Source organism: Hippocampus comes, unplaced genomic scaffold (genome assembly GCF_001891065.2).
Source record: "Hippocampus comes isolate QL1 unplaced genomic scaffold, H_comes_QL1_v1.1 scaffold298, whole genome shotgun sequence".
Classification (NCBI taxonomy): Eukaryota; Metazoa; Chordata; class Actinopteri; order Syngnathiformes; family Syngnathidae; genus Hippocampus; species Hippocampus comes.
In genome coordinates, this window is record NW_017805417.1 from 971014 (window position 1) to 994356 (window position 23343).

General features: G+C 46.9%; 1 protein-coding gene across 1 annotated transcript in view; it reads right to left on the reverse strand.

Moving 5' to 3' along the window:
• Positions 1–364: 364 nt before the first annotated feature.
• cspg4 (chondroitin sulfate proteoglycan 4) overlaps positions 365–23343 on the reverse strand; it is a 59414-nt gene continuing 36435 nt past the window's right edge. Inside the window, exons 2-11 of the mRNA XM_019874008.1 lie at positions 18524–18687; positions 14552–18106; positions 13306–13494; positions 12939–13214; positions 9201–9377; positions 6198–6396; positions 5985–6116; positions 5231–5391; positions 3776–3959; positions 365–3080 (exon numbers count right to left, since the gene is read on the reverse strand). Coding sequence (XP_019729567.1) covers positions 1216–3080; positions 3776–3959; positions 5231–5391; positions 5985–6116; positions 6198–6396; positions 9201–9377; positions 12939–13214; positions 13306–13494; positions 14552–18106; positions 18524–18687 — 6902 coding nt within the window. The 3' untranslated portion in view covers positions 365–1215. The remainder of the gene's footprint in view (positions 3081–3775; positions 3960–5230; positions 5392–5984; positions 6117–6197; positions 6397–9200; positions 9378–12938; positions 13215–13305; positions 13495–14551; positions 18107–18523; positions 18688–23343) is intronic.

Genomic DNA, 23343 nt, shown 5'->3' on the forward strand with positions numbered 1-23343 from the left:
AAGGAAAAAAAAAACAAACAAACAAAATGGAAAGCACAGAAGAGGCAAAAGGCAGTTTGAAATCCTCTGGACAACACAACCTATACATTTCCAGTCCGGTTAGTATTTGGACAAGACACACCACCAAGATGGATTTGAAACAAGGCCAATAGCTTTGGAGCCAATTGGACAGCACCAAATTTGACATTCCCTCCCCGGAAATGCTTTGCCCGAATCTCCAATTTCTTGACCTTCCAAAAAAAGTCCTCTAGAACAGTGGTCCCTAAACCCCGGCCGCGGACTGGTACCGGTGTGTGGATCATTTGGTAACAGGCCGCACAGAAAGAAAAATAACTTACATGACTTCCGTTTCATTCATTTCGGAATCTGAAAGATGTTTTATTTTGAAAAATAACTGGACTCTCTGTTACATCCGTCTACAATTTGTTAGGCTTGACGCAGGTCAAGGCGGGGTTCGAGGTCACATGATAGGTTATCGCTAAAATGAAACCCGGGAGCTAGCAAAATGAGTAAAAAAACAAACATCTCAGGGAAGGGGAAAAGGCTCAACCAGGAGACAGAAGAGCAGCCGATGACTTCCAAGAAAAAGAAGGCGACATTTCATAGACAGTATCATGAGTCTGACTTAAAGAAAGAAAGGTTGGGGACTGCTGCGCTAGAAGCTCTCGAAAATGGAGGCAGTCTAATTGTTTTACTTAAAACTCATTGTGATGGTTTCTAAAGTCAAAAATAATCCAAACTGTCACTGTCCAGATACGCTGCATCTGGGCCTAAGTGTGTTGACGTCATCATTGACCTGATGTACACTTAACAGCTACGCTCATGAGCTGGAAGCTGATCGACGATGCAAAATGTGAACAAGAAATGCGGGCCTCTGTTAGAAGATGGTCGAGCATAGCATACTTTTTCTTTTTTGCAAACACCGATCATGTTTATGTCATTTGTGCCCTTTGACAGAGAGGAATGCTAAAATAAATATACATGGCATTTGAAGATAAGAAACTGCCTCTTGCCTTACCAAACAACTATTCAGTGTTATGTTGCCTGAGAATCAGTCCACAGTTGAGTTGAGAGAAGTATGCGACCGTTTGCGTCAAAGAACAAAAATCCATCAAACTGCTGTGGCAAGAAGTCTTTAATACTGAGAAGACTCGGAGGAGGCTCCAAACACTTGAGGATCCACCTCTGGTGGTGGGGGGCCAGGGTGTCAAAGTCTCAAACCCAGTACTGGTTCTTTTTCAAGACCGGAGTCGTTGTCCGACAGTCCTGCACCAGCTCTGGGTCAGCCTCTTTGGAATCCACGTTAGACATGGGGATGTTATTTGCCGGGTCGGTTTTCCGAAAAGTTTCCGTGCCGGCCACCTCGCCGTTTTTCCGCTTGGCCGCCGCCGCCGTCTGGACGTTGTGCTTGCCTGTTTTGTTTTTACGGACCAGGTAGTATGCCAAGAGGGCTGCCAGGAGCAGGAGGATGAGGATGACGAGGATGGGGATGAGAATAGACCAGATGTTGCCGCGTCGAGAAACCACGGGGTTCCTGTGAGAGCCGCTGTCAGATGGGGTTGCGGTGGTGTGAGCGTCCCCGTGGGGTTGGTCCTGGTTGGCTTTCCAACGAGGGCTTTCGGTGGTTGCAAGGGGGTACACACTCACAGTGGGCTTGTCTTTCCGGTCCTTTGTTGGGACCTCTGAGGGGACCCTCAGTAGAGTGGCGGGGTAGACACCAGAGGCATTGTAAGGGCCAGTTTGAAAGGAAAGCACACACTCTGCTGGGGGGACCCCGTGAGCCTTGAGTAAGAAGCGAGCCTCATCCCGAGTGACCCCATCTTGGGACCCGGAGGAGCTTTTGGGGATTTCTAGAGCAACGTGCCCTTCATCCAGGTCCCGCTGGCTGAACGAGTCCAAAGGCTGTCCTGCACCAGGACCGCCAGACCTGACGAACGGACCGCCCCGTGGCTGCTGGATGACCGTGAACGTCGGCGAGGACCTGGTTTTGTTCTCCAGGGGTGTTGCATCCAAAAGCTTCCTGTCAAGTTGAACAACTGAGTCTTCAGGCAGTAGAGGGTCTTGAGCAATTTTGGCCAAGGGCTGGACCGTGATGTTGAGGACAGACGACACATTTGCTGCCCGACTTCGAGCAACAAATGCGACGCTGTCGCGGGGCGAGGTGGACTTCACAAAGCGCACGCTGACTCTTCCTTCCTTGATCTGTTTCTGGGTGAAAGCTGAAGTGGGCTGCCGGTCTACCATGACCGCCGCGTACTTTGGAACATTTGTGATCTTGTAGATGACGTCTTCCTCCACAGGGCCACCGGTGGTTGCTTTCAGCATTTCCTCGGTCACCAGAGTTTCATCATCTCCCTGCTTCACTTTGATCTCCGGGGCTTTGTCCAGAATGAGGGTGCGAGCGAGGATTCCGATGTGAAGCGTTTGCGGCTCCGTCTGATGTTCCCCATCCGACACGATGAATTCCACAAAGCCGTCTGCAAGGCTGCCGTCGCTGTGAAAGCCCACCTGCTCGTTGTTGATCATCTCTTGGGTGAACTCAGAGAGAGTGTCCATGGTGTGGGCGTCAATCAGGTGCCCGTTTTTGGGGGCTTTGGTGACCTTGAAATGGACCTCATCTGGCGGGCTGTCTTCATCATGGGTGTTCAGATGCTTCTGGGTCACAAGGATCATTGATCCTTGTAGAACCTCAAGTAGCTGGTCAATGGTGACGAGTTCCGGGGGTTCAGATCCCCGTCGTTTGATGGAGATGTTAAAGATCTCCTCCAGGACGACAGAGTCGGACGTCACGCCATCAACCCGAGACCTCAGACGGGCCCTGAAGGAAAAGCTGTCAAAGGAAGCCGCTGAATCATCATGGAGGTATTCCAGCTCTCTTCGGGTCACATCCCCCTGCGTGAAGTAAGGCGAATCCCGAGGAAGGTCCTGACCCCCAAGGGTGATACGTCCATGGTCAGGGAAACGTTTGATCTCAAATACCACATCTGCGTTCTCCGGCTCAGGAAGGCTGGCCTGGAGGTTGGAAGCGTCAAAGATGGAGTCATCGAACGTTTTCCTCTGGCCTTGCACGACTTCCAGACCTGCGGGGGAAACAATGAGCACATTACAAAGGGCGTACAAGATTCAACAATGATTAAGTCGTTCTTTCGTCTGCAATATTTGGCGGACAGTCCGAGTGAAACAACCTTCACTAGAGACTTGTTTTTGTGACACACAGAGACATCTTTTAACCTGTCAATCCAGACATTTTCTGTACTGCTTGTTCTGTTCAGGCTCATCGTGAGGGACTTAGAACAAAACCAAAACCAGACTACGCCCTGGACTAGTTGCCAGGGGACTCAACCATCCCTCCAGATTTTACAGCGCTTGTTCTCATTAGGATTGCGGGTGAGTTCGAGACTATCCCAACTGACTGTGGGTGAGAAGCACGCTCCACCCTGAACTGTTCGCCAGCCAATTGCGGGACATTTGTCCCTAATTTCCCACGGTACCCCGATGGTCTCTCATGGCACACTAATGTGCCATGGCGCAGTGTTTCCGATTCACTGGTCAATTGTCATTCATTGCCTTTGACGTCTACAGATGTCAAAGATCCATTTTAACTGGTCTGGAGGTGAAAACGGGCTGCCCCATGCCAAAGCCACTTCTAAGAAAACCTGAAGAAAGGGATTTCCCGCAAAATCACAGGTGACAAAAGAAGGGACCAACACATGTGGAGGAGTGGCAAAGTCTTCGGCTTTGACTGTGCATGACAACAGAAAAACTAGTCAGTCACCTTTGTTCCTCCACATCTGTGAGGAAATGTTGCTATGCGTCGCATAGTAAGAGATGGTGATGGGCAGCACGTGACGGACATCCGGGGCAGGCTGGGAGGACAGAATGAGCTCCACGGAGTCCCGCACCACCCAGAAGGGCTTTTCGGGCATCTGGTGCTCATAGAAGACCGCTCCAGACTCCAGCTGAGGACAAGGAGAGACACGATTTTAGGATGAACAGTTGGACAGTAACTTGTATTTATTTATTTTAAAAACATTTCATGCCCTTAAAAATGTTCTCAAAGGCATATCTGCAAGCAGAGCTCAAAATTTTTGTTATTCTGGAGAGCACAGCCGACGTTTTTGGATCAATGTCTTCTTCCTCTTCGATATCGAAAAGAACTACAGTGAAATTGGCACCCCGCATCTTGGGACCGTGCCTCGGAATGTGGCGGCTCGTGTTTATTTTCTGAGGTCGCCATGTCCTGCACTCAACTCACCCTCTTATTCAAACACACTTTCAAGTCAAATAAAACGAGTACACACACAAACACACTGAAAAACTCAAATAATCAAATTGTGACGTTACTTCTCAGCAGTTTGTCGGCAGAAACGTTTTGCTTATTTGGTGTTGATGAATATGTGAATGCCTTTTGTCTGTCTCCGTCCTTTTTTTGGGGGGGGAATAGAGCTAAGGGGTGGAGCTCATAATCACCCAGCGAGCCCATTCGTAACGAAAATTGCAGTAAAAATCGTGCAATGTTTTAAAACTGCAAGGATGACTTGTCTTTGCCTCACATGGGACAAAAATGGGCTTTTCTTGACCAGCGAATGACATCCGTTCAATTGGGCGGTCCTGAGCTTGTGTTTAGACAGCCAGAGTAGGCTGTGTCTTCAAAAGACCCCCGAAAATGGCCAAAATGACCCAAAAATGGCCACTTCACACCACTTCACTCCTCTTTTTTACTTCTCATTTCTATCTGCGGGAGACCATTCTCTGTCCACCAGTTGATGGAGGAGTATCAGGCTCCAGCCGTGAGCTATTCTCCCAATGTAAGCGGTATCCAACGAAAGGGTGCCAAAATGGGGCTGTGTTGGAGTTTCGGACTGTCGCCTGCTTGATATTTTGCAAAACTTTCCCAAACGACTGATCCTCACGCAAATACATCAACACCGGGCCACCGTCAGTTCAATGTTGACCTCATAGTGAGAGTGAAAGCCGAGATTTAGATTTTTGGAGCAAGTATTTTTTTTGCCAAAATTTCACTTCTCTCACAGGTCCTAAAAAATGATTTGCCGACATGATGGTGGAGACTATCTGTGTTTGGTGATGTGTTCATGTGCCACATACACACAGTGTAGTGTAGGAGGCGCTGCCTCCTTGACACTTGGCTTTGCTCTCGCAAACAAGAATAAATGTGCTATCATTCTTGACCCTCGGGGTATTTTGACCAAAGCTCGTACAAAGTGGTCACCTGAGTTTGGGAGAATCGGCTGATTTCCTCCATTTGGTTCTTGTCGTTGGCCAGAATGAGTCTCCCCAAACGGGGAGGGTGGAGCAGCGAGTAGCTGATCTCGTTTCCGTCCTCGTTAGTCACGGCACCCAGATTGGCAGCCGTGATAGGCTGCCTGGTTCCTGCGGGCATCCACGCGCGCACGCACACACACACACACACACACACACACACACACACACACACACACACACACACACACACACACACACACACACACACACACACACACACGAGTTAATCGGTGTAAAATGAACTTGCAGGCAGTGTAGTTAAGCAGACTCCAGAGTCCGTTTAGGGTATGTTTTATATAATTTCACATGTGATGTGCTCATTCAGTTATGAAATACTCAAGGGTTGACAATATTAAATCACTTTTTTTATGCTCCTCATCAGTAGAATCCACTCAGGTTCACAGAGATGTTGGAAAATGAAGTACTAAAGTCAAATGAAAACTGCTTTGGCGGTTTGCTTTGTTGAAATCGCACGTGTTGGAAAATAAAATGGCTTTAGTGATCAGTAAACTGTAACGGTTGGTGTTTTCCCATCAAGAACACGGACTGTAAGACTACAAATAGATTTAACTGTAGCGTAAAAAGTAACGCAAAGACTCAATCAAAATGACACGCTGCAAAGTTTCTTGATTCTCTTTCAACCGAAAGCCATTTCAGCGGTCCTCGCCTGCTCTCTGCTGAGCAAGATGTGGACCTCTCACCTGGAAACACCATGAGCTCCTCTTGCGTTTCCATGGTGATGGTGAGGGGCCTGGCCGTGACCACAAATCTGTAGAGCGGAGACGTGTGTTCGCCGTCTGTCACCGTGAAGTTAAAACCGCCAGACTCCTCACCTGGAGACGTGCAAGAGTTGAGTTTGGAAAAATACAGAAGCACATACGGCCGATGCCGCTCGGGCGTGTGCGAGTCGTCACCCTCGTGAATGAAGATGACCTCCCCGTTGTCAATTTGGGCCTGGGTGAAGTTGACGGCGGCCTCCTCGGGGAAGTCTTTGAAGGCCACCATCCCGCTGGTGGGAGACTCCACGTTGTAAAAGACATCCTCGGCGGGGGTATCGGCATCTTCACTTTTCAGCATGCTGGACGTGATGTCGGCCTCCTCGCCGGCGAGCACCTGGCGGGAGCCCAGGGAGAAGACGCGGATCAAGTCTTCCAATAGCCATGCGTCCTTTCCCACAGTGCCCTTGCCCTTGTTTGCAAGTAACTGAAGCCTATACAAGCTCATTTCAGACAAGAGGCGGGTTGACCAGTCAATCATAGTGTGTCTCTTCATATATATATGTATATATATATATATATATATATATATATATATATATATATTCTTACCTATTTTTCATTTCAATTTTTTTAATGCTCTTATTTTTTTTTACATTTTAGGTACATTTGAAAAAAAATATTTTGTGTATGCATAAATTTATTGGTATTACTAGTGCTAAATGTAAATGGGAAAAATTCAGAATATTCTTTCATTTATATATATATATTTTTATTTTTTAATTAATCCAATTGTGTTGTAAAAACATTATTATTACGTAGTGATATTCGAAAAATAAGGGATCAATCAAATACAAACGATACAAACAGGAATATTTGGTAGTTTGCTTTTTAAAAAAAATGAAATTAGGTCACTCGCGCGCACGCATGCGCGCACAGTCGCTCGAAAAAAAAAAAGTCGCTCGAAGACAGTCGCCGCCTCGTGACGTCAACACGCAGTTTCGGAATGTGACGGTAGATGGCGACATCGGAGCGCCCCGTAAGTGACGCACACATTGTGGTTAATGAGACAGCACGACCAGGTGCTTTTACAAATGACTGGATCGATACTTTTTCAAGGTAAATGAATGTGCGACATAAAACCAATAAAGCTGACACCAAATGGATGCCATTTCACCCATTTTAATGCAGCAAACACGTTTAAGTGCTGGGAAACAACTTGAAAATTGCTCGAGTGCTTCCTGTTTGTCTGTGAGGCTGCATCGTTTTTGAAAACATCTTATCCTGAATCTGGACTTTGGGCTGCCCGCACTTTGTGAAAAGTGGACCAAGTCAATGAAGGATAACCTGACCAAGTGACAAAAACTTCACACAGCGGCTGGAGCCATGATGGAAACGACTAAGTGGTGAGTTGGGAGTGTTTTTTTTTTTAAATCTTTAAAAGGACAATGTTGCTCTCCTTTAGAAGACGGAGTCCTTCAAATAACCACACTTATCTGTTTGTGGTGTGGGATTGACAATTTCTTTTGTGAATTGGCTTCTTGTGGTCTCTGAGTTCTACCTCGGGCAAAGTCGCAAACGTGTCACGTGACCAGGAATAAAAACCTGAATATAAATGTTGAACAAATCAATAAATTAATCATTCTAATTTAAAGCATAGTTTAAAAATACACAGTTTTTAAAATATATTTTTCTTGCTTTTTAAAATTTACCTTAAGAGTTGTAACTCAGAATGCACTGTAAAAAGGATCGGGTCATTCTAGTTCTTATATTAGTCATGTGGGGAAAATTACTCAACGATCGTAGATCAATAGTAGTTTTCACCATAAATTGAAATACAGTTCAGTTGAGGTTTTATTTGCTTTCAGAATTGTATGGCGGTCTGCATCAAGCAATCTCGCGACTTGTGTATGGCCCACTTGCTGTAGGTTGCCCACCCCTGGTGCAAATGCTAATGGAGTCCAGCAGACTCTGCCAAAAGGGATCAACGCTGAGTTAGGGCAGCGCCTGAGCTGAGCCCCATGTTACTCATCATCGCCTGATCACGGGCCTCGGAGGTCACCGCGCACGCACTTCCTGCTTTAAATCAACCAGAGCGCCACTCGCCGTGCGATCGTATTACACGCGGCGCGCCGCCACAGTGCAACCCCGTGCCACCGCCAGGCCTCTTCATCAAATGGCGGACGCTTTGTCGGTTTTTCTTAAAATATGGGTTGCCGGGGAAACGTGCAGCCGCAGGAGGAGGGCCGGAAAAGGCTGAATGACACGCTTGCTTTCCAGTTGTGGGAGCTGATTACGCCTGACTTTTCCCAACACTCCAAACTATGGAGGGACTCTTCCAAACTTAGACCAAAGTCAAAACGGACGGACTTGGGTTGTCTTAATTTGATGATCGATTTGTGAAGGGAATATTTTTTTTAAACACAATAGATGCCATGGTTAGGCAGCAAGAATCACATAAAAAGTGCCTCTGATTAACCCCAAATCAATTTCAGCTGTTCTAATAAACTTTTGCGGTCGTTGTTTTGCTTTGTACGAGAAGCCTGAAAGTTTTTGACTGGTATTTGTAAGTGTTCATAATTCACTCCACCTCATCTAAATTCCCAGATCCAGCGAAAGAAAAAAACAGTCCCATAGCATGATGCGACGGCCGCCGTGTTTTACTGTCGTGATGGTGTTCTTTTTGACCCTGTTGTGTTTACCTTTTAGAGTTTTGGTCAAAGCATTCAACATTAGTTTCGTTGAACCATGACACATTTTTGCACACGTATGGCAGATTTGGTTGCGGTCCAAAACCTGACATTTGAGCAAGGGTGTGTACACTTTTTGTATCCACTTAATTTCAATTGGAAGGTGCATTTGAAGATGAAGACGCTGAGCTCTGAGCCTCAGGCTCATCTACAATTAAATTGAATTGATTTTATTCTATTCATCAAGATCTTAAGTCCTACTACGACAAGTACTAGTGCTACTTTTAGTAGTACTGGTGTCTTGCTGGTACTCAAGAACGAAAAGCGGATCCTGTCTTCCAGTTTTGTTGTTTTTCCTCTTTCCGCCAACCTTCAATCCTCATCAGAGACGGGAAAACAAGCGAAAAGTTCAACCCGCAAAGATTTTACGTCGCCAGCATTTCACCAGCTACGACGCCGAGGAAGATCAAAAGCTCTACGCAACAGTGAGGGGAACGTTGCGCAACATTACCTCCAGCCCGGTGTTGTGCGTCAGTTTGGGCGGCTCGTCGTTGACAGGCCTGACAGTCACGGCGACGGTGACGGGGAGGCTGCGGCGGTCGATCTCATAAGCCGAGGCGGAGATGGTGAAGTCGTCCTCGGTGCTCTCGCTGCTGTCGTGCACGTAGTAGATGTGTCCGAGTCTTATCTGGGGCGGACAGAAGGGATCGCGCCGAGAGGCATTGTCACATTTCGCAGGGTTTGCAAAACAAAACGCTGACAGCTACGTGCCGCACTATGTCGTTTCCATTCCCGAGTCAATTCCAAACTCATGTTTTTCAGCTGCGGGTAGCACGGTGGTGAACACGTTTACCTCACAGATCTGAATTTTGCGATTTGGAAAAGGGCTCCGGCCTCCCGGAGGTTTGCCTGGTCACACCTTGTTGATGTCCCAAAAATGAATATCCACTTCCTTTTTCTATTTTGTTTCGGGTATCGTTCGGAGCAACATGAGGCCATGAGTATTTCATACCTTCAGCTTTGCAGTTGTTGCAAGCATATCAGTCCCTTGCCCACGGCTCGAAAATTGACTTTGCGAAATTGCCGACCGGCAAGAAGTTTTTCTGTCACTGACTTGCAGTTCAGCGCCAGTTTGATTTGTTATTTCATTCAAGGTGGTGGATGACACAAGCAGTGTGATGGCCATAAAGGTTCTTAAACTGGCGCTGAACTGCAGTCGAGGACACAAAAACCATCGGATGGGCCTCCAAAAACTGCATCGTCCAAGCCGTCAAAGATCGACGGCCTCACGTCTGTTCGAATCATACCTGAAGGGTCCGAAAAAGGACGCCAATGGTCGTTTCCCAGTCAGAGCTATTATTTGCCGTGATATTAATAATCGGCCGGTAACGTCTGGCTGCAAAAGGGACAGGTAAGATCGTCTCTGTGGGATGAGACCTAAACGCCAAGGAATCAGTCATCAGCTGTTACGCGAGCTGCCACGGAATACGCCCCCCCGCGGCAGGGTCTCCCTCTGCCGCCCACACGAGTACAAAAAGCAGCAAACCGCCGCATTTCTTGCGCGCTTCTCGTCGCTAAGGCCTTGAAGTCCTGTTCGACTGGAGCCAGTTTGACACTTCAGACAGTGATCTGGCAGCCCGCTCGCAAAAAGACGACAGTCGTACATTTATCTCGAGAAAAGCCGGCGAGGGTCTCGCCGACGAGAGGAAACGCTTTAGGGAACGGGAAGTGCCAAATGGATCCCATATGACGTGTTGCTTCTGGAATAACAAGCGAGGTCATTAGCGACGGAGCACGCTCACCAAAGACGAGTCGGCGTGCTTGTTCGACTGTGTTTACAGGACGCGATCATTTCTTTTATTTTGATTTGACTTGAGTAGGAATTTTTTTCTGCCATTCACTAGCATTACATTTATAAACATGATCTCGTCTAGTTCGTCATAATACAGTTCAACATTCATAAATTCAGCTCTTGGCCTTTTAGTTTCAACGACAGTGGTAGCTCTACTGACGAACAGCTCTTCAGATGAAATTTTCAAGTTACAAAACGCCTCAACAAGAAAATATCGCCTCTCGTTACGAAAGAAATTTCAAGATACAAAAGGTCAAAATACAGGATGGGCTGTTCCTCGCAGCTCTGAGTTTCTTGAACGCAACATACTTGAATTTTGGGGGGGGCTTGGAACGGATTAGGGCATTTACATGGAAAACGCGTCTCTACTTACATTTTCTACTGGGAAATTTTCTTCCAGAACATATTCATTTTGTAAGTAGAGGTACTACTGTAGCGGCAAATCTAAACAGTTCGAGGAAGTGACAATTCCCAATTTTTTATTTATTTTGGGTGATTCACAACAAGGGTTGGTGCCGATTCCCTATCCGATCATGACTTTCAAATCTTTCATGTTAGCAGTCATAGCATTCCTCCAAGGATTGTTGCCCACGACCGGCCCGGAAATCCACGGGCCGTTTGGGAAAATGAAAGTATTTTCCCGAAATCCCCCGATGGCCACGCCGCCCCTGCACTTGGCCATCAAACGCCTCCGCGATGAGCTCCCTTTCCCTCTCACATCAGTGACTTTTATCACCACAAATGGGACCAAACAAAAACATCTTTTCGGCGGTCTTCCCAGGGAAGATATCTGAGGTGTCTCAATACTTCTGTCCTCATATTTCATTCAACACCCAATCGGAATCATTGATTCAAGTGAAGGCGTGCTGGAGGAGAGAAACGATATTAGCAGATACGGCTTGCGTGCTGGGAGCTGCCTCGTCTGATTTATTTCGCCTCCTTGTGGAGGATCATCGGTACGAGTCATTCCGTAATCCTGTTGACTCGTATAACCTCTGCGAACCCCGGGTATGAACACGATTACACGCATACACACACATGCGTCCCTCTGCCAGTATCCCAGTGAGGGGCTTGGAACTGTTCAACTTGTGGAAAATAGTCAAAAAAATTACAGTTGGCTCCAGTGGCGCCATGTGGTGTCGATTTGGGAGCGTGGTAGTAAAAGTAAGACGTGCACACATATCAAACATTTCCGGGAGGCAGCGCATTCAGCTTTGTCTTTCACCGGCGGGAGATCGTAGCGATGCCCATGCCGGCCTCGGTTTTTCATTTTGCGATTTCTGAGAGACGTACGGGCGGGTCCGGCAGCAACGAGGCGCGGGCGGTTTGCGTGAGCTCTATTCTAGAAACGTCCGCCGCTAGTTTCTTTTGGCCGCGGGCGCTCAAAAGCCAGCGTCAGTTTTTCCAGAAGAGAGAGAGCGCGACAAGAAAGTTGCGGGCCAGAGCTGGAAGTGGGAGTGTCGAGGATATCTGTCTGACGAGCTCAGCGATGTGGGAAAAAATTTTTTTTTTTCTTCCCCCTTTTGGTAACTGCTCGTGTGTGTTTAATTTTTTCCAAAAAGTGGCGGGAGAGAACACAACGACCACTTGTGTAACCGGGGAAAGTTCCATGACGGTGACTCGTCATCTACAAACACTCTCGGGTACTTAACAGCGGGAATGAGATGTTCTGACAAATTTCACTGCCCTTTTATTTTATTTTTAAACACCGTCTTCACTTGATATGTAAGTAAGCTGCCCTGCATCTATATTTGACCAAATAAATGCCCCTATTTTTGCAGAAACCTTGTATTTGCGACAAGGTACGGACAATTCGGCGTCGATCACAGTGACAGGATGTTGGGTGGAAGATCCTTTCAATCCAAAACGCCCCTCTGTCGCAAATACAGTGGTGCCTCTACTTACGAAATGAATATGTTCTGGAAGAAATTTCTGAACTAGAAAATGTTGTAAATAGACGGGTTTTTCATGTAAATGCCCTAATCCGTTCCAAGGCCCCCAAAATTCAGATAAAAATGCACCAAAATATGTAACAAGTACATGTTACAATTAGATTTTGGCACAATAAATGAGAGTTGTGCATTATGTAAAAAAAACAAAGAATAAAGACTAAAAATGAAGGTCATTTAACTTTTAACTGTGTCCTTGTCGTTTTTTTTTTTTTTGCCTTCTTTAGTTCATGTTCTCTCTCAGAAGTGTTTTTTTGCCTGGCGTTTTGTAAAGAACTGATCCAAGGATGTTTGCTTTTGTCGGCTTTTAACAATCCTCCAAGAGACAATATTTTCCTGTTGAGGCGTTTCGTAACTTGAACATTTCGTATGAAGAAACGTTCGTAAGTAGAGGTGCCACTCTAGTCACGCTGACTTAAATGTCAATGGTGTAACTTTCATGGCGTACCTCTTCCCAAGTGAAATAAGTCAGCTCATCTCCATCCTGGAAACGGATCTCGCCGTGCTTGGGCGGGTCTCCCACGACAAATTCGATGTTGAAGGAGTTGTAGAAGGGATGCGAGATGTTGATGACGTCATCGTTGATGACCCTGCTGAAGCCTTCCTTCACGGTAAAATTGAGGGCCCGGATGGGGATGATTCGAGGCACGATATTCACGGCGATGCGCAGGTCCTCCACTGTGGTAAAACCGTTGCTGACCTCCACGGTAAACGCGTCAGTACCCTGTCAAGACGGGAAACCTCAGGTAAGTTTTATGTTAACAAAACAAAACAAAAAAAAAAAAACATCAGATGACAGTGATTAGAGAACACACCAGGATGGACGCAGACACGTAGAGGATGCGCCCGTGATCAATGTCCTCCTGCGTGAACGAGTGAATATAGTCGAGGAGCGGCGAGTCTGTGCCGTCCGTGCTGTTTGTCAGCTTGACCACATGGCCGAGGCGGGGCGGCTCTTTGATGGTGAACACCATTTCCGTCGGCAGAATGTCAGCTTGCTCCACCTAAGCAAATGGCAAATTCGTTGAACCGACTACAGGGACACGCAATTCATGAAAAACGCTGTTCCTGGTCCATGACAGTGAGTCAGATTGATTAAAAAAAATAACGGTTTACTTTGCCGTCGCATTCCAATTGGTAGAGGGTGGTGTTTTCGGTCAGAAATTCAGAAAGTGGGGGGCACTTTCAACTTCATTAACACTTGTGTGAGAAATTGGGACACGGGCGTAGGCCGTGTCATGTCACGCGTTTACACGCGAGACAGATTTATGGTCATCCGACTTGGAGACGTTTTTAATCAGCTCCCCGGAGCCTCCAGCCTGTTTAGGAGTCATGGCTCCCTTTCACAATATTTCACATCACACTACTTTGCATTTCATACTGTTGTAGGAAACATATTAGATGCACTTCCATAAGGCGAGTCAATATTTTACCTCTGGAAAGACCATGCTATCAAGGCAGAGAGACTGCATCTATTGGAGAATTATGCCTGCCGTTTTTTTTTTTTCTTTTAGATTTAGTTCATCCCCGCCCTGTACAGTGGATATATAATTTATACCTGGGGGTTTAAGTATGTTGCGATCAAACTTGCTCTTCATTAGTCTAAAAGTCAAGTTAGACACTGTGAAATGGGAATGTGTTTAGACGTGATGGACGATTTGAATCCCATTAGCTGCTTTCCAGATGAGCTGCAAGCTCGGGCCTTCTTACAAATTACAGTGGGCTTCAGGAAGCTCCCCACGGGATACGCAATGCTCTGTTTTCCACACTTAATGGACTGCAATTTAGTATATAAACTAGATTAAAAGCGGTGGTTGTGCGGCGTCGCATTTAGCGCCGCTTTCATGTGGCTGCGATGTAGATTAGAGACGAGGCATTGCTGCAGTGAGCCGTGGGATAAAAACTTGCCCGAATCACATCACGCAAACTTGTCCATCCTCGAAAATCAAAATAATTCCGTCACACTGTTGCCTGACTTAATACAGGCGCTGAAAACAAATTGAAATGGGTCTACCGAAGCATATTTTTTTCCTCAACCAGACATGGGATGATCAGATTTACCTTGACAAAATCGGAGTTGATGACCGTGTGCTCGCCCTCGTAGGAAATGACGACCGCATTGGTAATCACTTGAGGCTCTGAGAGGTACCCTTGTTTGAATATTTTAATCCTGAATGTGCCGTCCTCGGAGTTGTCTCTCGCTTGGACTGTGAAACTGAAGGCATCCTTGGACCTCAGGCTCTCGTAATTATGCTCATAGGAAACCACGCCCTTTTTCAGGTCCTCCTGGGTGAATTCTTGCGCCTCAATCCCACTGACAATAATTCTGCCTTCACTGGGTGGTGACGTCACCCGAAACCTAATCTCGCTCTCATCCCTGATGTCCATGTTGGACTCGGCGCTCAGCAATGTCGTGTCCAGGGTCTTGGTGCTTCCGTGATCAATGACAATCATGGTATTGTTCGCCACTCTCAGGTAGGGTTCGCCGGCTTGAATCTGCAGCAAAGCAGTTGTCTTGTGAAATCCGTCAGACACTTTCAGCGGGAAGCGCTCTTGATCCGCTCCTTGGTGAATAAAGAGAACCCTTTTATCTCGCAGGTCGGCTTGGGTGAAACGGAAAAGGGATTGTGAGGGATTGTGGGCGGCGACAATATTGCCAGAAAGGATACCCTCACGAGCGTAGACGATCTGGGAATCGTTGAAACCCAAGTCATCATCTTTGAACTGGATATCATCAGTTGTTAGCAGGCGCTGTCCGTGCCGGACAACGTGGAAAACTTTATCCACAACTTGCAGCGGAGCGTGCTCGTTCTTGCTTTGGATGGATATCCTGAAAACGTCACGGATCGTTTCCTGAATGCCAAACCTGTCTGCTCCCTGATCGAATACCGTGAAGTGGAACTCATCCTTATCCGTCGCGGAACCATCGTGCTGGTATATGAGTCTGTCAAGTTGGAGGTCTTCGTTACTGAACACTCGAATGGCTCCCTCGAATCGAGGCTGACCTGGAGGGGAGTCCCTGATGAGTCGCCCATGCTTTGGTTCTTGATTGACCTGGTACATAAAATCTGAGGAGCCGGTTGATTCCACCCACAGGTGATTTTTGTTTAAAACCTGCTCACTGCCTTGTAGGACGGATAGCAACTCATTGGTCAGAACGGGGGCATCGGAATCGGCAAGGACGGTGATCGGAAATGTGTATAAAGGAGAGTACTGATCGTCGGCAAAGACTTTAAACTGGAATTGATCCGTCGTGTCGACAGCTCTTCGCCCTAGAACTCTGTAGCTGATATAATTGTCCATTATGTCTCTCTGGGTGAAGGTATCGCCTTCATTCAACTCTGTGTCCAGTATCTGCAGAATACCCAGGCTTGGAGGCTTGACAAGAATGTACTGAACACTTTCCGGGTCTGGTTTTCTCCCTTTCACTTCAGCTTGAAGTTCACCGGATCCAATGATCAGCTCTTCACTAGCCTGCATCTCCATTGGCACCAGGGCAGAGAGTTTTACCGGAGAAGGCATGATTTTAACTAAAAATGTGTTATTCCTGAGGGAGAACGTTCCCAGGTGCGTGTCAAACTGAATCTGTTCAACAACAACGTCATCTTGGTCACTGGAATCTGTGCTGAAGTACCTGAGGTAATTTTGATCCAGATCGGACTGATGGAACTCTGTGATTGCCTTTAACATCCCATCGCTCGTCATGATCTTCAGTTCGCCGTATATGAGCGGTTGCGTGACGTTATAAACGACATCTCCGTTGCGAGGATGCGTGACGACTGCCAAATTGTGAATGCCGATAGAAGCGTTGCTGCCTTGAGCCAAGAGCAGTCCAGTGTTGGTAACGACGGTCATATGTGGCTCTGTCAAAGCCAACTTGAAAGTTGCAGAGTGGCTGACAGATTGACCGTCTGATACTTTGACGGTAATGGTGTTCCCGTCGCCCCCTTTGTGCACGTAATAGATATTCCCTTCCTTTAGGTCCCTGCAAGTAAACGCTGTAATTCTTTGCTCTGGTTCCTGACTTTTCTCGAGATAACCCCTTTCAGGGGAAACCTCAGATGTCACAGTTAGCACCAAGTTGTCACAGCGTGTGTCGGAATCTGCGATTTTGAGAAGACCGGGGCTCAAGCGAGTCCTGCCATTTTCTATAATGGGGATTTCTCCACCACTCACTTGTGGAATGTCACGGACAGGAATGATTTCGACTGGTAGCACATAACTTTGGGGTGTTTTAAGACATTCTGGGAGGTAGCCATTACTGCTCGCAACCACCTCCAGGTGAATCCGATCCGCGTGTCTTTCGTGTCCATCATGCATATACTTAATTTTCTTGTTGACGACGTCCAGAAGAGTGAATTTTTGCGTGCGTTTTGTGTTGATGTTCATGTCAAGCAGACCGTACCAAGGGTCGGTCTTAAGAGAAAAGATGATCTGGGACTGACGCATGCCGGCAGCACCAAGGTCAAAGGTCGGGCGCAGGTTTTCAATGTCGAGAAAAACCTCCCCACCTTCTGGCACAAGCATTGGTATTACATCAAGGAGCTTGGTCACATTTTTGAAGATAGCCGGCGTGTCCTCTGTCGGGTAGCAATGCGGTTCTGTCATTTCAATATCAACATACTGAGTACGGGGCGGCGGGGATGTTGTTGTCGTGTCGGCGTCGTAATAACTGGAATAGTCGTAGTCCTCTCCTTCGCATTTGACGTGAACATCTTTGGTCACCAGCGCATCCTGTAAGCTCCGATCCTTCTGATTGACTTTGATCTCTCCCAAGCATCCGATGAAGGACTCGGCAGTCATCTCTTCTTCTGCGCGATTTAATGAGTCACTCGCCCGAAAGACATCCTTCATTTTAGCCTGAATGCCTCCCAAATATAAATTTCCCACCAAGTCCAATTTTTGCGTAGAATCAAGAGGAAGGGATACGATCTGGCTGTCGATATTGATGTCAAATGAATCCTCACTGACCTGGACCCTAATTCTATGCCACTGATCATCATCCAGCTGCACTTCATTGTTCTCCAGCACCTCCATGCCCTTGCCATAGTCCAGCACGCCTTTTAGGTAGCCTTTCACAACACCGATAGCGATAAAGTCCGTCTCTCTCCCGGGGTGAAAGGCCAGAAGGGCATCCTCGATGGTAGTTTTCATGAGGAATTCCAAAACTCTTGGTGTACCGCTAGCTCCACTCCAAGTAGGAAAAGAGACAAAAGAATCTGGAGTGCTAAAACTGGTTGCCTCTCCGTCACCTGCTTCAAACTCACTGCTGCAGGATTCCTTGGTGTCGTGGCACTGTTTGAAGAGTGTGCCGAGAATGTCAAATTGATGGGACTCGAATTTGACGTTGGTCATGCAGCCACGGAAAGGCGGAATGGCATTGCTCAGGTAGGGAGTATCAAGTTCTCCGGTTCCTCCCAACCAAATGCCCTGGTCAATGTTCAGTTCCTCCCCGTCATCGCCAACAGGGACATATGTGGAGAAGAGATCGTCAATTGTCAGGGTGAGCTTGGCCTCCTGCAGCGTGAGGGAAACTTTGTGGTCCAGAAGGTTGTTGAGCTGGAGGCCTTGCGATGATGACAACATCACCTCGCCCGCACCCATGTTCATCCGCGCCTGCGGAAATACGACAAAATTGGCATCATCATTAACATCAGTGATTATTATTTCCCCGAGGCTTTCTCTCGTATAGCCTTTTACCTGTGGCGAGCGTGATCGACTGACTGTCGGTCAACTTTACCAAACTACCATTGTAAAATGCTTATGGTCCTCGATAGTGCCAGAGTCAATATTTGGACCTTTTGGCATTCTCTAAGACGAGACAGAATTTTCCAAGTCCCATGATTTATTTGGGTCAGTTCTTATGCCGGATGCTCTTTCGGATACAACCCTTTAAGACGCTGACAATGGAATTCTGCATTGGCCGCGCGAGCTGAGTGACGGTCGGCGCAGTGACAGTGGTCATGCTTTGTTTACTGCCCCGGAAAATTCAAGTTCAGTTACGTTTGCGTCTGCTCCAAATCATCTGCCCACCTGTATTTTCCCATTTAGGAGCTCGATAAACAGGTAGTCCTCCATTCCAGCGGCCAGGAGCAGTAGGCCACTTCTCCGACTCGTCTTCATCTGTAATGTCACGTGGAAGCGAGAGACATCTTGGACGGTTTGGATACTGCAGAAGCTGTCCCCAAAGTAGGATTCTGTGAAGAAAAAAAATTAAAAAATAGGTTACGTTTGATCCCAAGCTTCAAAAGTGGACCCACGTCAAAGGAGACTACTGTTTACTGTGTAGCATCCTACTCGAAAGAAGCTATGTGAGTCTTAAGGTCATTCGGTACCAGCCAATTCTGGACCAAGTCTGAAAAGACGTTTAAAAACGTCTTTGGGAGTGAATGAGTTAATCAGCCAAAACCCCTTCTGAAGACATACATCCTTGATATGTTTCCACTGGTATGCAAATTCTCATGTGGGCTCTGAGGGTCCTCAGCAAATGCAGGGAACCGTGGCGGAAGTCAATTATTTCCTGTTGCCCGGCCAAGATTTCGCTGGATCAATGCCAAAGACAACCGTTTGTGCAACCTGGGTTTCCCCCGAACTTTTACGAGATCTATGGATTGGGATGGGGGGGCTTTCCATAAGCCACGTGACAGCTCCCGACACAGAAGCTTGTGGGGACACACTGCAGATGATTTGGAAACTGGAACGAGTCGAAGGACTTTCCCGTGAGACGACGCACTTAAGAATCAACAGATTGCTGGGCATGCTGCCATGCGGGCCGTTCTCACCATAGCAGAATAAACACTCTTGGCCATGATGAGGTGATAATACAGAAGAGAAAAAACACAAAACAACGTTCACATTCTATAAATTGGCGACCACGTGGGAGAAAATCTTTCATTACGTCCGTGCGCAACAGTTACCTCCAAAATGGAAATTCATATATGACGTGTTGCCAGAAATGGGGAAATAATGACGTACCTTATTACTGTACTTTGGTAGTTTTTTTTCTGGTACTTTGTACTTTGAGCATTTATTCATCAAACGACCGCTATCTGTACTTTTTACTCAGTACATTTTCAAAACAGTGTCACAGCTTTAGTTTTGAACGCAGGACGATGACTCAAATATTAAATTAGACCTGGAAAAAAAGAAAAAAAATTCTGGGAGCTTGTTACAGAATCCAGAAGCACGGCGACCCGGTCCACGACATCCCAGCTTGCGATTGGCTCTCATGTCATTGTTATGACGAGACATGCAGTTGGCTAGAAAAACGTGGGAACATGCCGCGCAACCCACCGCCACACAAAGAATTTGACCGCAAAAACGGGAAAAGTTGTCAATTACATTAATCACCTTTCAACTCGGGGACAAGACACGACATCGAGGGACTTCAGTTGGTCCGTGCTACCTCACACTATTTGGATTTAGCAGCTAGCGTAGCTGTAGAGCGCAGCTTGTTACATTTAAAACTGGCTTCCTGCAGAAAGACTTCAAAAGCATTGAATCCATCAATCTCAAAACGAGGCCTGAATTGGCTTTAAAAATGTCTTTGATCACGCTTCCTGACTTGCCCCACCTCTGCTTGTTACTGTGGTTTGAAAGTGATTATTTACAATATTGCTTTCTTTAAGCAGCGCGGTCTCTTAGTGGTTAGCGTCACGGTCGAGAAGTTTTGGGTTCAGGCTTTTCCTCCACCGTGTCCTTTGGGTACTTTGGCTTCGAAGCCAATCGATTGATTGAAAACTAAATGGTAATGCTCCAATTTGCTGGGCCTGCAGCTCGAGAGGGGTTGATCATTCCGTTAGCTAGCGGGAAAGCTGGATTCGCAAGGAAATACTCATCATATGCTACGACAAAAATCCGGAATTGTTACGTTTGTAGCGTTGGTTCCTGCCAACGTTGGTGCCAACTACAAACAAGTGATGTCTGCATTTGTTCTTTTAGTTTCAGGGAACCCTCCCGTGATTAACGCAGCAAACCTAAACCAGGACAGTCAGTTTCATTCGCTGTCAGCATGGACGGAAGCAAAAGCCTCCGTCGTCACGCCCATGCTTGGGAGATTTGAGTAAGAGGCATCTGGTTGTGCTTCCAAGGCTGCCTTGAGCCGACTCAGCAATGAGCCAGAGGCACACAGTGAGTCTCTCTATCATGCATTGTTGCACCGAAGCGAGCTCAAGCAGCAAGGGAAAATGGACGTTGTTGCCTCCCTAAAATAAATATCCGAGGCAACTCTTTTAAACGGCACCACATGTTGAACCGCCATTGACGGTTTATTGAGTCAACACATAAAATGAAACCCGGAGTTGAGATAATTGCTGGCGATTACAGACTTCTGTTGCGTTTAGCGTCTACGTTCGCTGACTTCTCCGGCTTCTCGCCGTCTCACTTTTGTCCTGCTTTATGTTAATTTGGAGATGTTTGTCTGAAATTTGCTCCTGAGTGAATTGCTCATGGATGTGACACTGACATGATGTAACGCCTTGGCGTCGTTAATGTCCACTCATGACAATTTAGACTTAGCATTTTTTCTGTGTGTGTATGTAGTGTTAGATGTGTGTAGGCTTATCAAAAAGAGGCCTGTTTTTTTTTTTATTTTTTATTTTTTTAAACAAAACCCTCAGATTTCCTTCAAAAGATGTACTTGCACACCTTGTCCATTTACTTGTTTTCAAATGGAGTAAGTCGATGAAGACAAAAGCTCATTGCACTTTGTTTTAATAAACCCAGATAAGGAGGTAGATCCCGAATTGATCCTGTCGGAAATTCCGGATGCCAAGTGCAGACAACCTTGAACATCGGCCAAGGGATTAGGTGTTATTTTTGTTGAACGCAATCTGATTTCAGGTCGAAGTCACACCGGGGCGATGGCGCTCTTTTCAAGCCAAACTATCCATGCAATGTTTGACATTGTGTGCTTTGTCACAGTGCCTTGCTTCTCACCGCTGCAAGCGGAGATGAACAATAACACGATTTGTGTTGTATTTTTAACCAGGTTCTGTATTGCCTCTGAAAAAAAATGGTCATTTGACCCATGACATATGTGAAGGAAGGAACGCAGTGTTAGGCCAACATGGTATTCATGTGTCATGGGGACCAAGCCCTGAGACAAGCCCTGAGAAAATCCACGAGTCATGAACACCCCAAAAGGTTTATAATTGCCTACAGGTGCCACAGGATGGCAGCAGAGCAATACTTTCATCGCTTTGGCCTGAGCACCAAAACAACAAATCAAGGAAAAACATTTCACAAACAGCTGCATTTGAAACAAAGTGCCTTAGGGACGATAGCTTCAGCCCCACTCCCCCAAAAAATCTGCGAATCCTCAACTGATAATCTGTGAGGGTTCGGTGTGTAGCAGTCATTTTACAATACGAGTGTACAGAGAGGCAGTAGTCAAAGCTGCTCGAGACACTTAAGGTATCCGTCCCCATATTTGATGCAAAGGCGACGGTTCACCAGATGAACGACTTCAGCTAATTGCGCACGAGCCTCCAGGCTTAGACCGTAACATAGATGGGAAAGAATCTTTTCTTCGAGGCAATTGCGTCAACAAAAGAAAACCTCAATGAGCTCGCTGCTTCTTAAAGCCGAGCCTTTCTTGGATTGTTCACTGAGCGCAAGGATAAAATACTGACGGAGAGAGCAATGCCAAGGCAAAATTGCGCCCGGGGGATTTTTTTTTTTGGCGTGTGGGGGGCTGAAATTCATCTCGCTTGCCCCTGTCTTGAGGAAGAAGAGCACATTTGGCGGCATTTTACGCCACAGCTCTACTTTCCGATGCGTGCCACGACCTGGAATTCATTAGTTCAATCCTGCTCAGCTCAGCGTAGAAAGAGCCGCATTCAGGAGAAGCACCTTTCCCAAACGCTGGCCGTGTCAATGAGCCGCCTTGTTCGGCTCGCAGGCCTTCTGTAAGTGATTTTCATACCGCGGCATCCAAGGAAGTCGTATCTGCAGGATGAAAGGAAACACGAAAGCTCGGTTTCTTTTGCGGCCATCGCACCAAGCTCCACGGACTCCAGGTTTTGAGTTGATGAGATCACGCTTGGAATATGTCGATATCCTTTTCACAATCCTTCAGGGTATAAAACTGGAGATTTTTGAGCCACCTCCACACAAAGTTGGACTGCCGGCTACTTTGCAACCCGAAATCCCTTCACACTTCTTCATTGCGGGTCAAGTAGGAATGCTGGTCTCAGGCCGATGCAGATGGCGTGAATTTGACTCTCTCGGAGGAAACGGAGGCTTCCTCTCTGTTTTGACATGTTACTAAATGAATGACCCTTTGTTGTTTTCTTTTCCCACTCCTCTGCTGTCTCTTCCTCCTTGCTCTTTTTGGAATCTCGACACATGTCCGGAAAAGTAAGATGAATCGAGGGACCACGTAAGGTGGGAGACATTCAGTTGACTTGGACTGGATTTACTCCGCAGGTCTTGTCAGATTCCAACTTTTTGTGGACTGGCCATTGACATGATCCACCTCCCACCCCCTCACTCATCCAATAAAACCCCCTCGTTGTCTGCTCAACCAAAGTTTTGCATCATAGGTGCAAGTCCCTCCTCCAATGACAAATCTAACAGCTTCCACCACAAGTTTCGACAATTTGTGGGCGAGGGATGCGGTACACTGCAGCGCCCGTGCCTGCTTTGGCGCACGATAGTTTTGCCAAACGAGGACTGGAACTTTTAGGTGGTGCTCAGTCTTCTGTCATCGTCGCGTCCTTTTGAAGCATGAATTTAGCTTTTCCTAAAAATGTTATTCAGTGGCAAGCGCAGCTGGAGTTTGGCGCTCCGGCACAAATTTACCATGGTAACAACGCCTGGGATCCAAACAAACCGCTCGCCCCCCCCCCCCC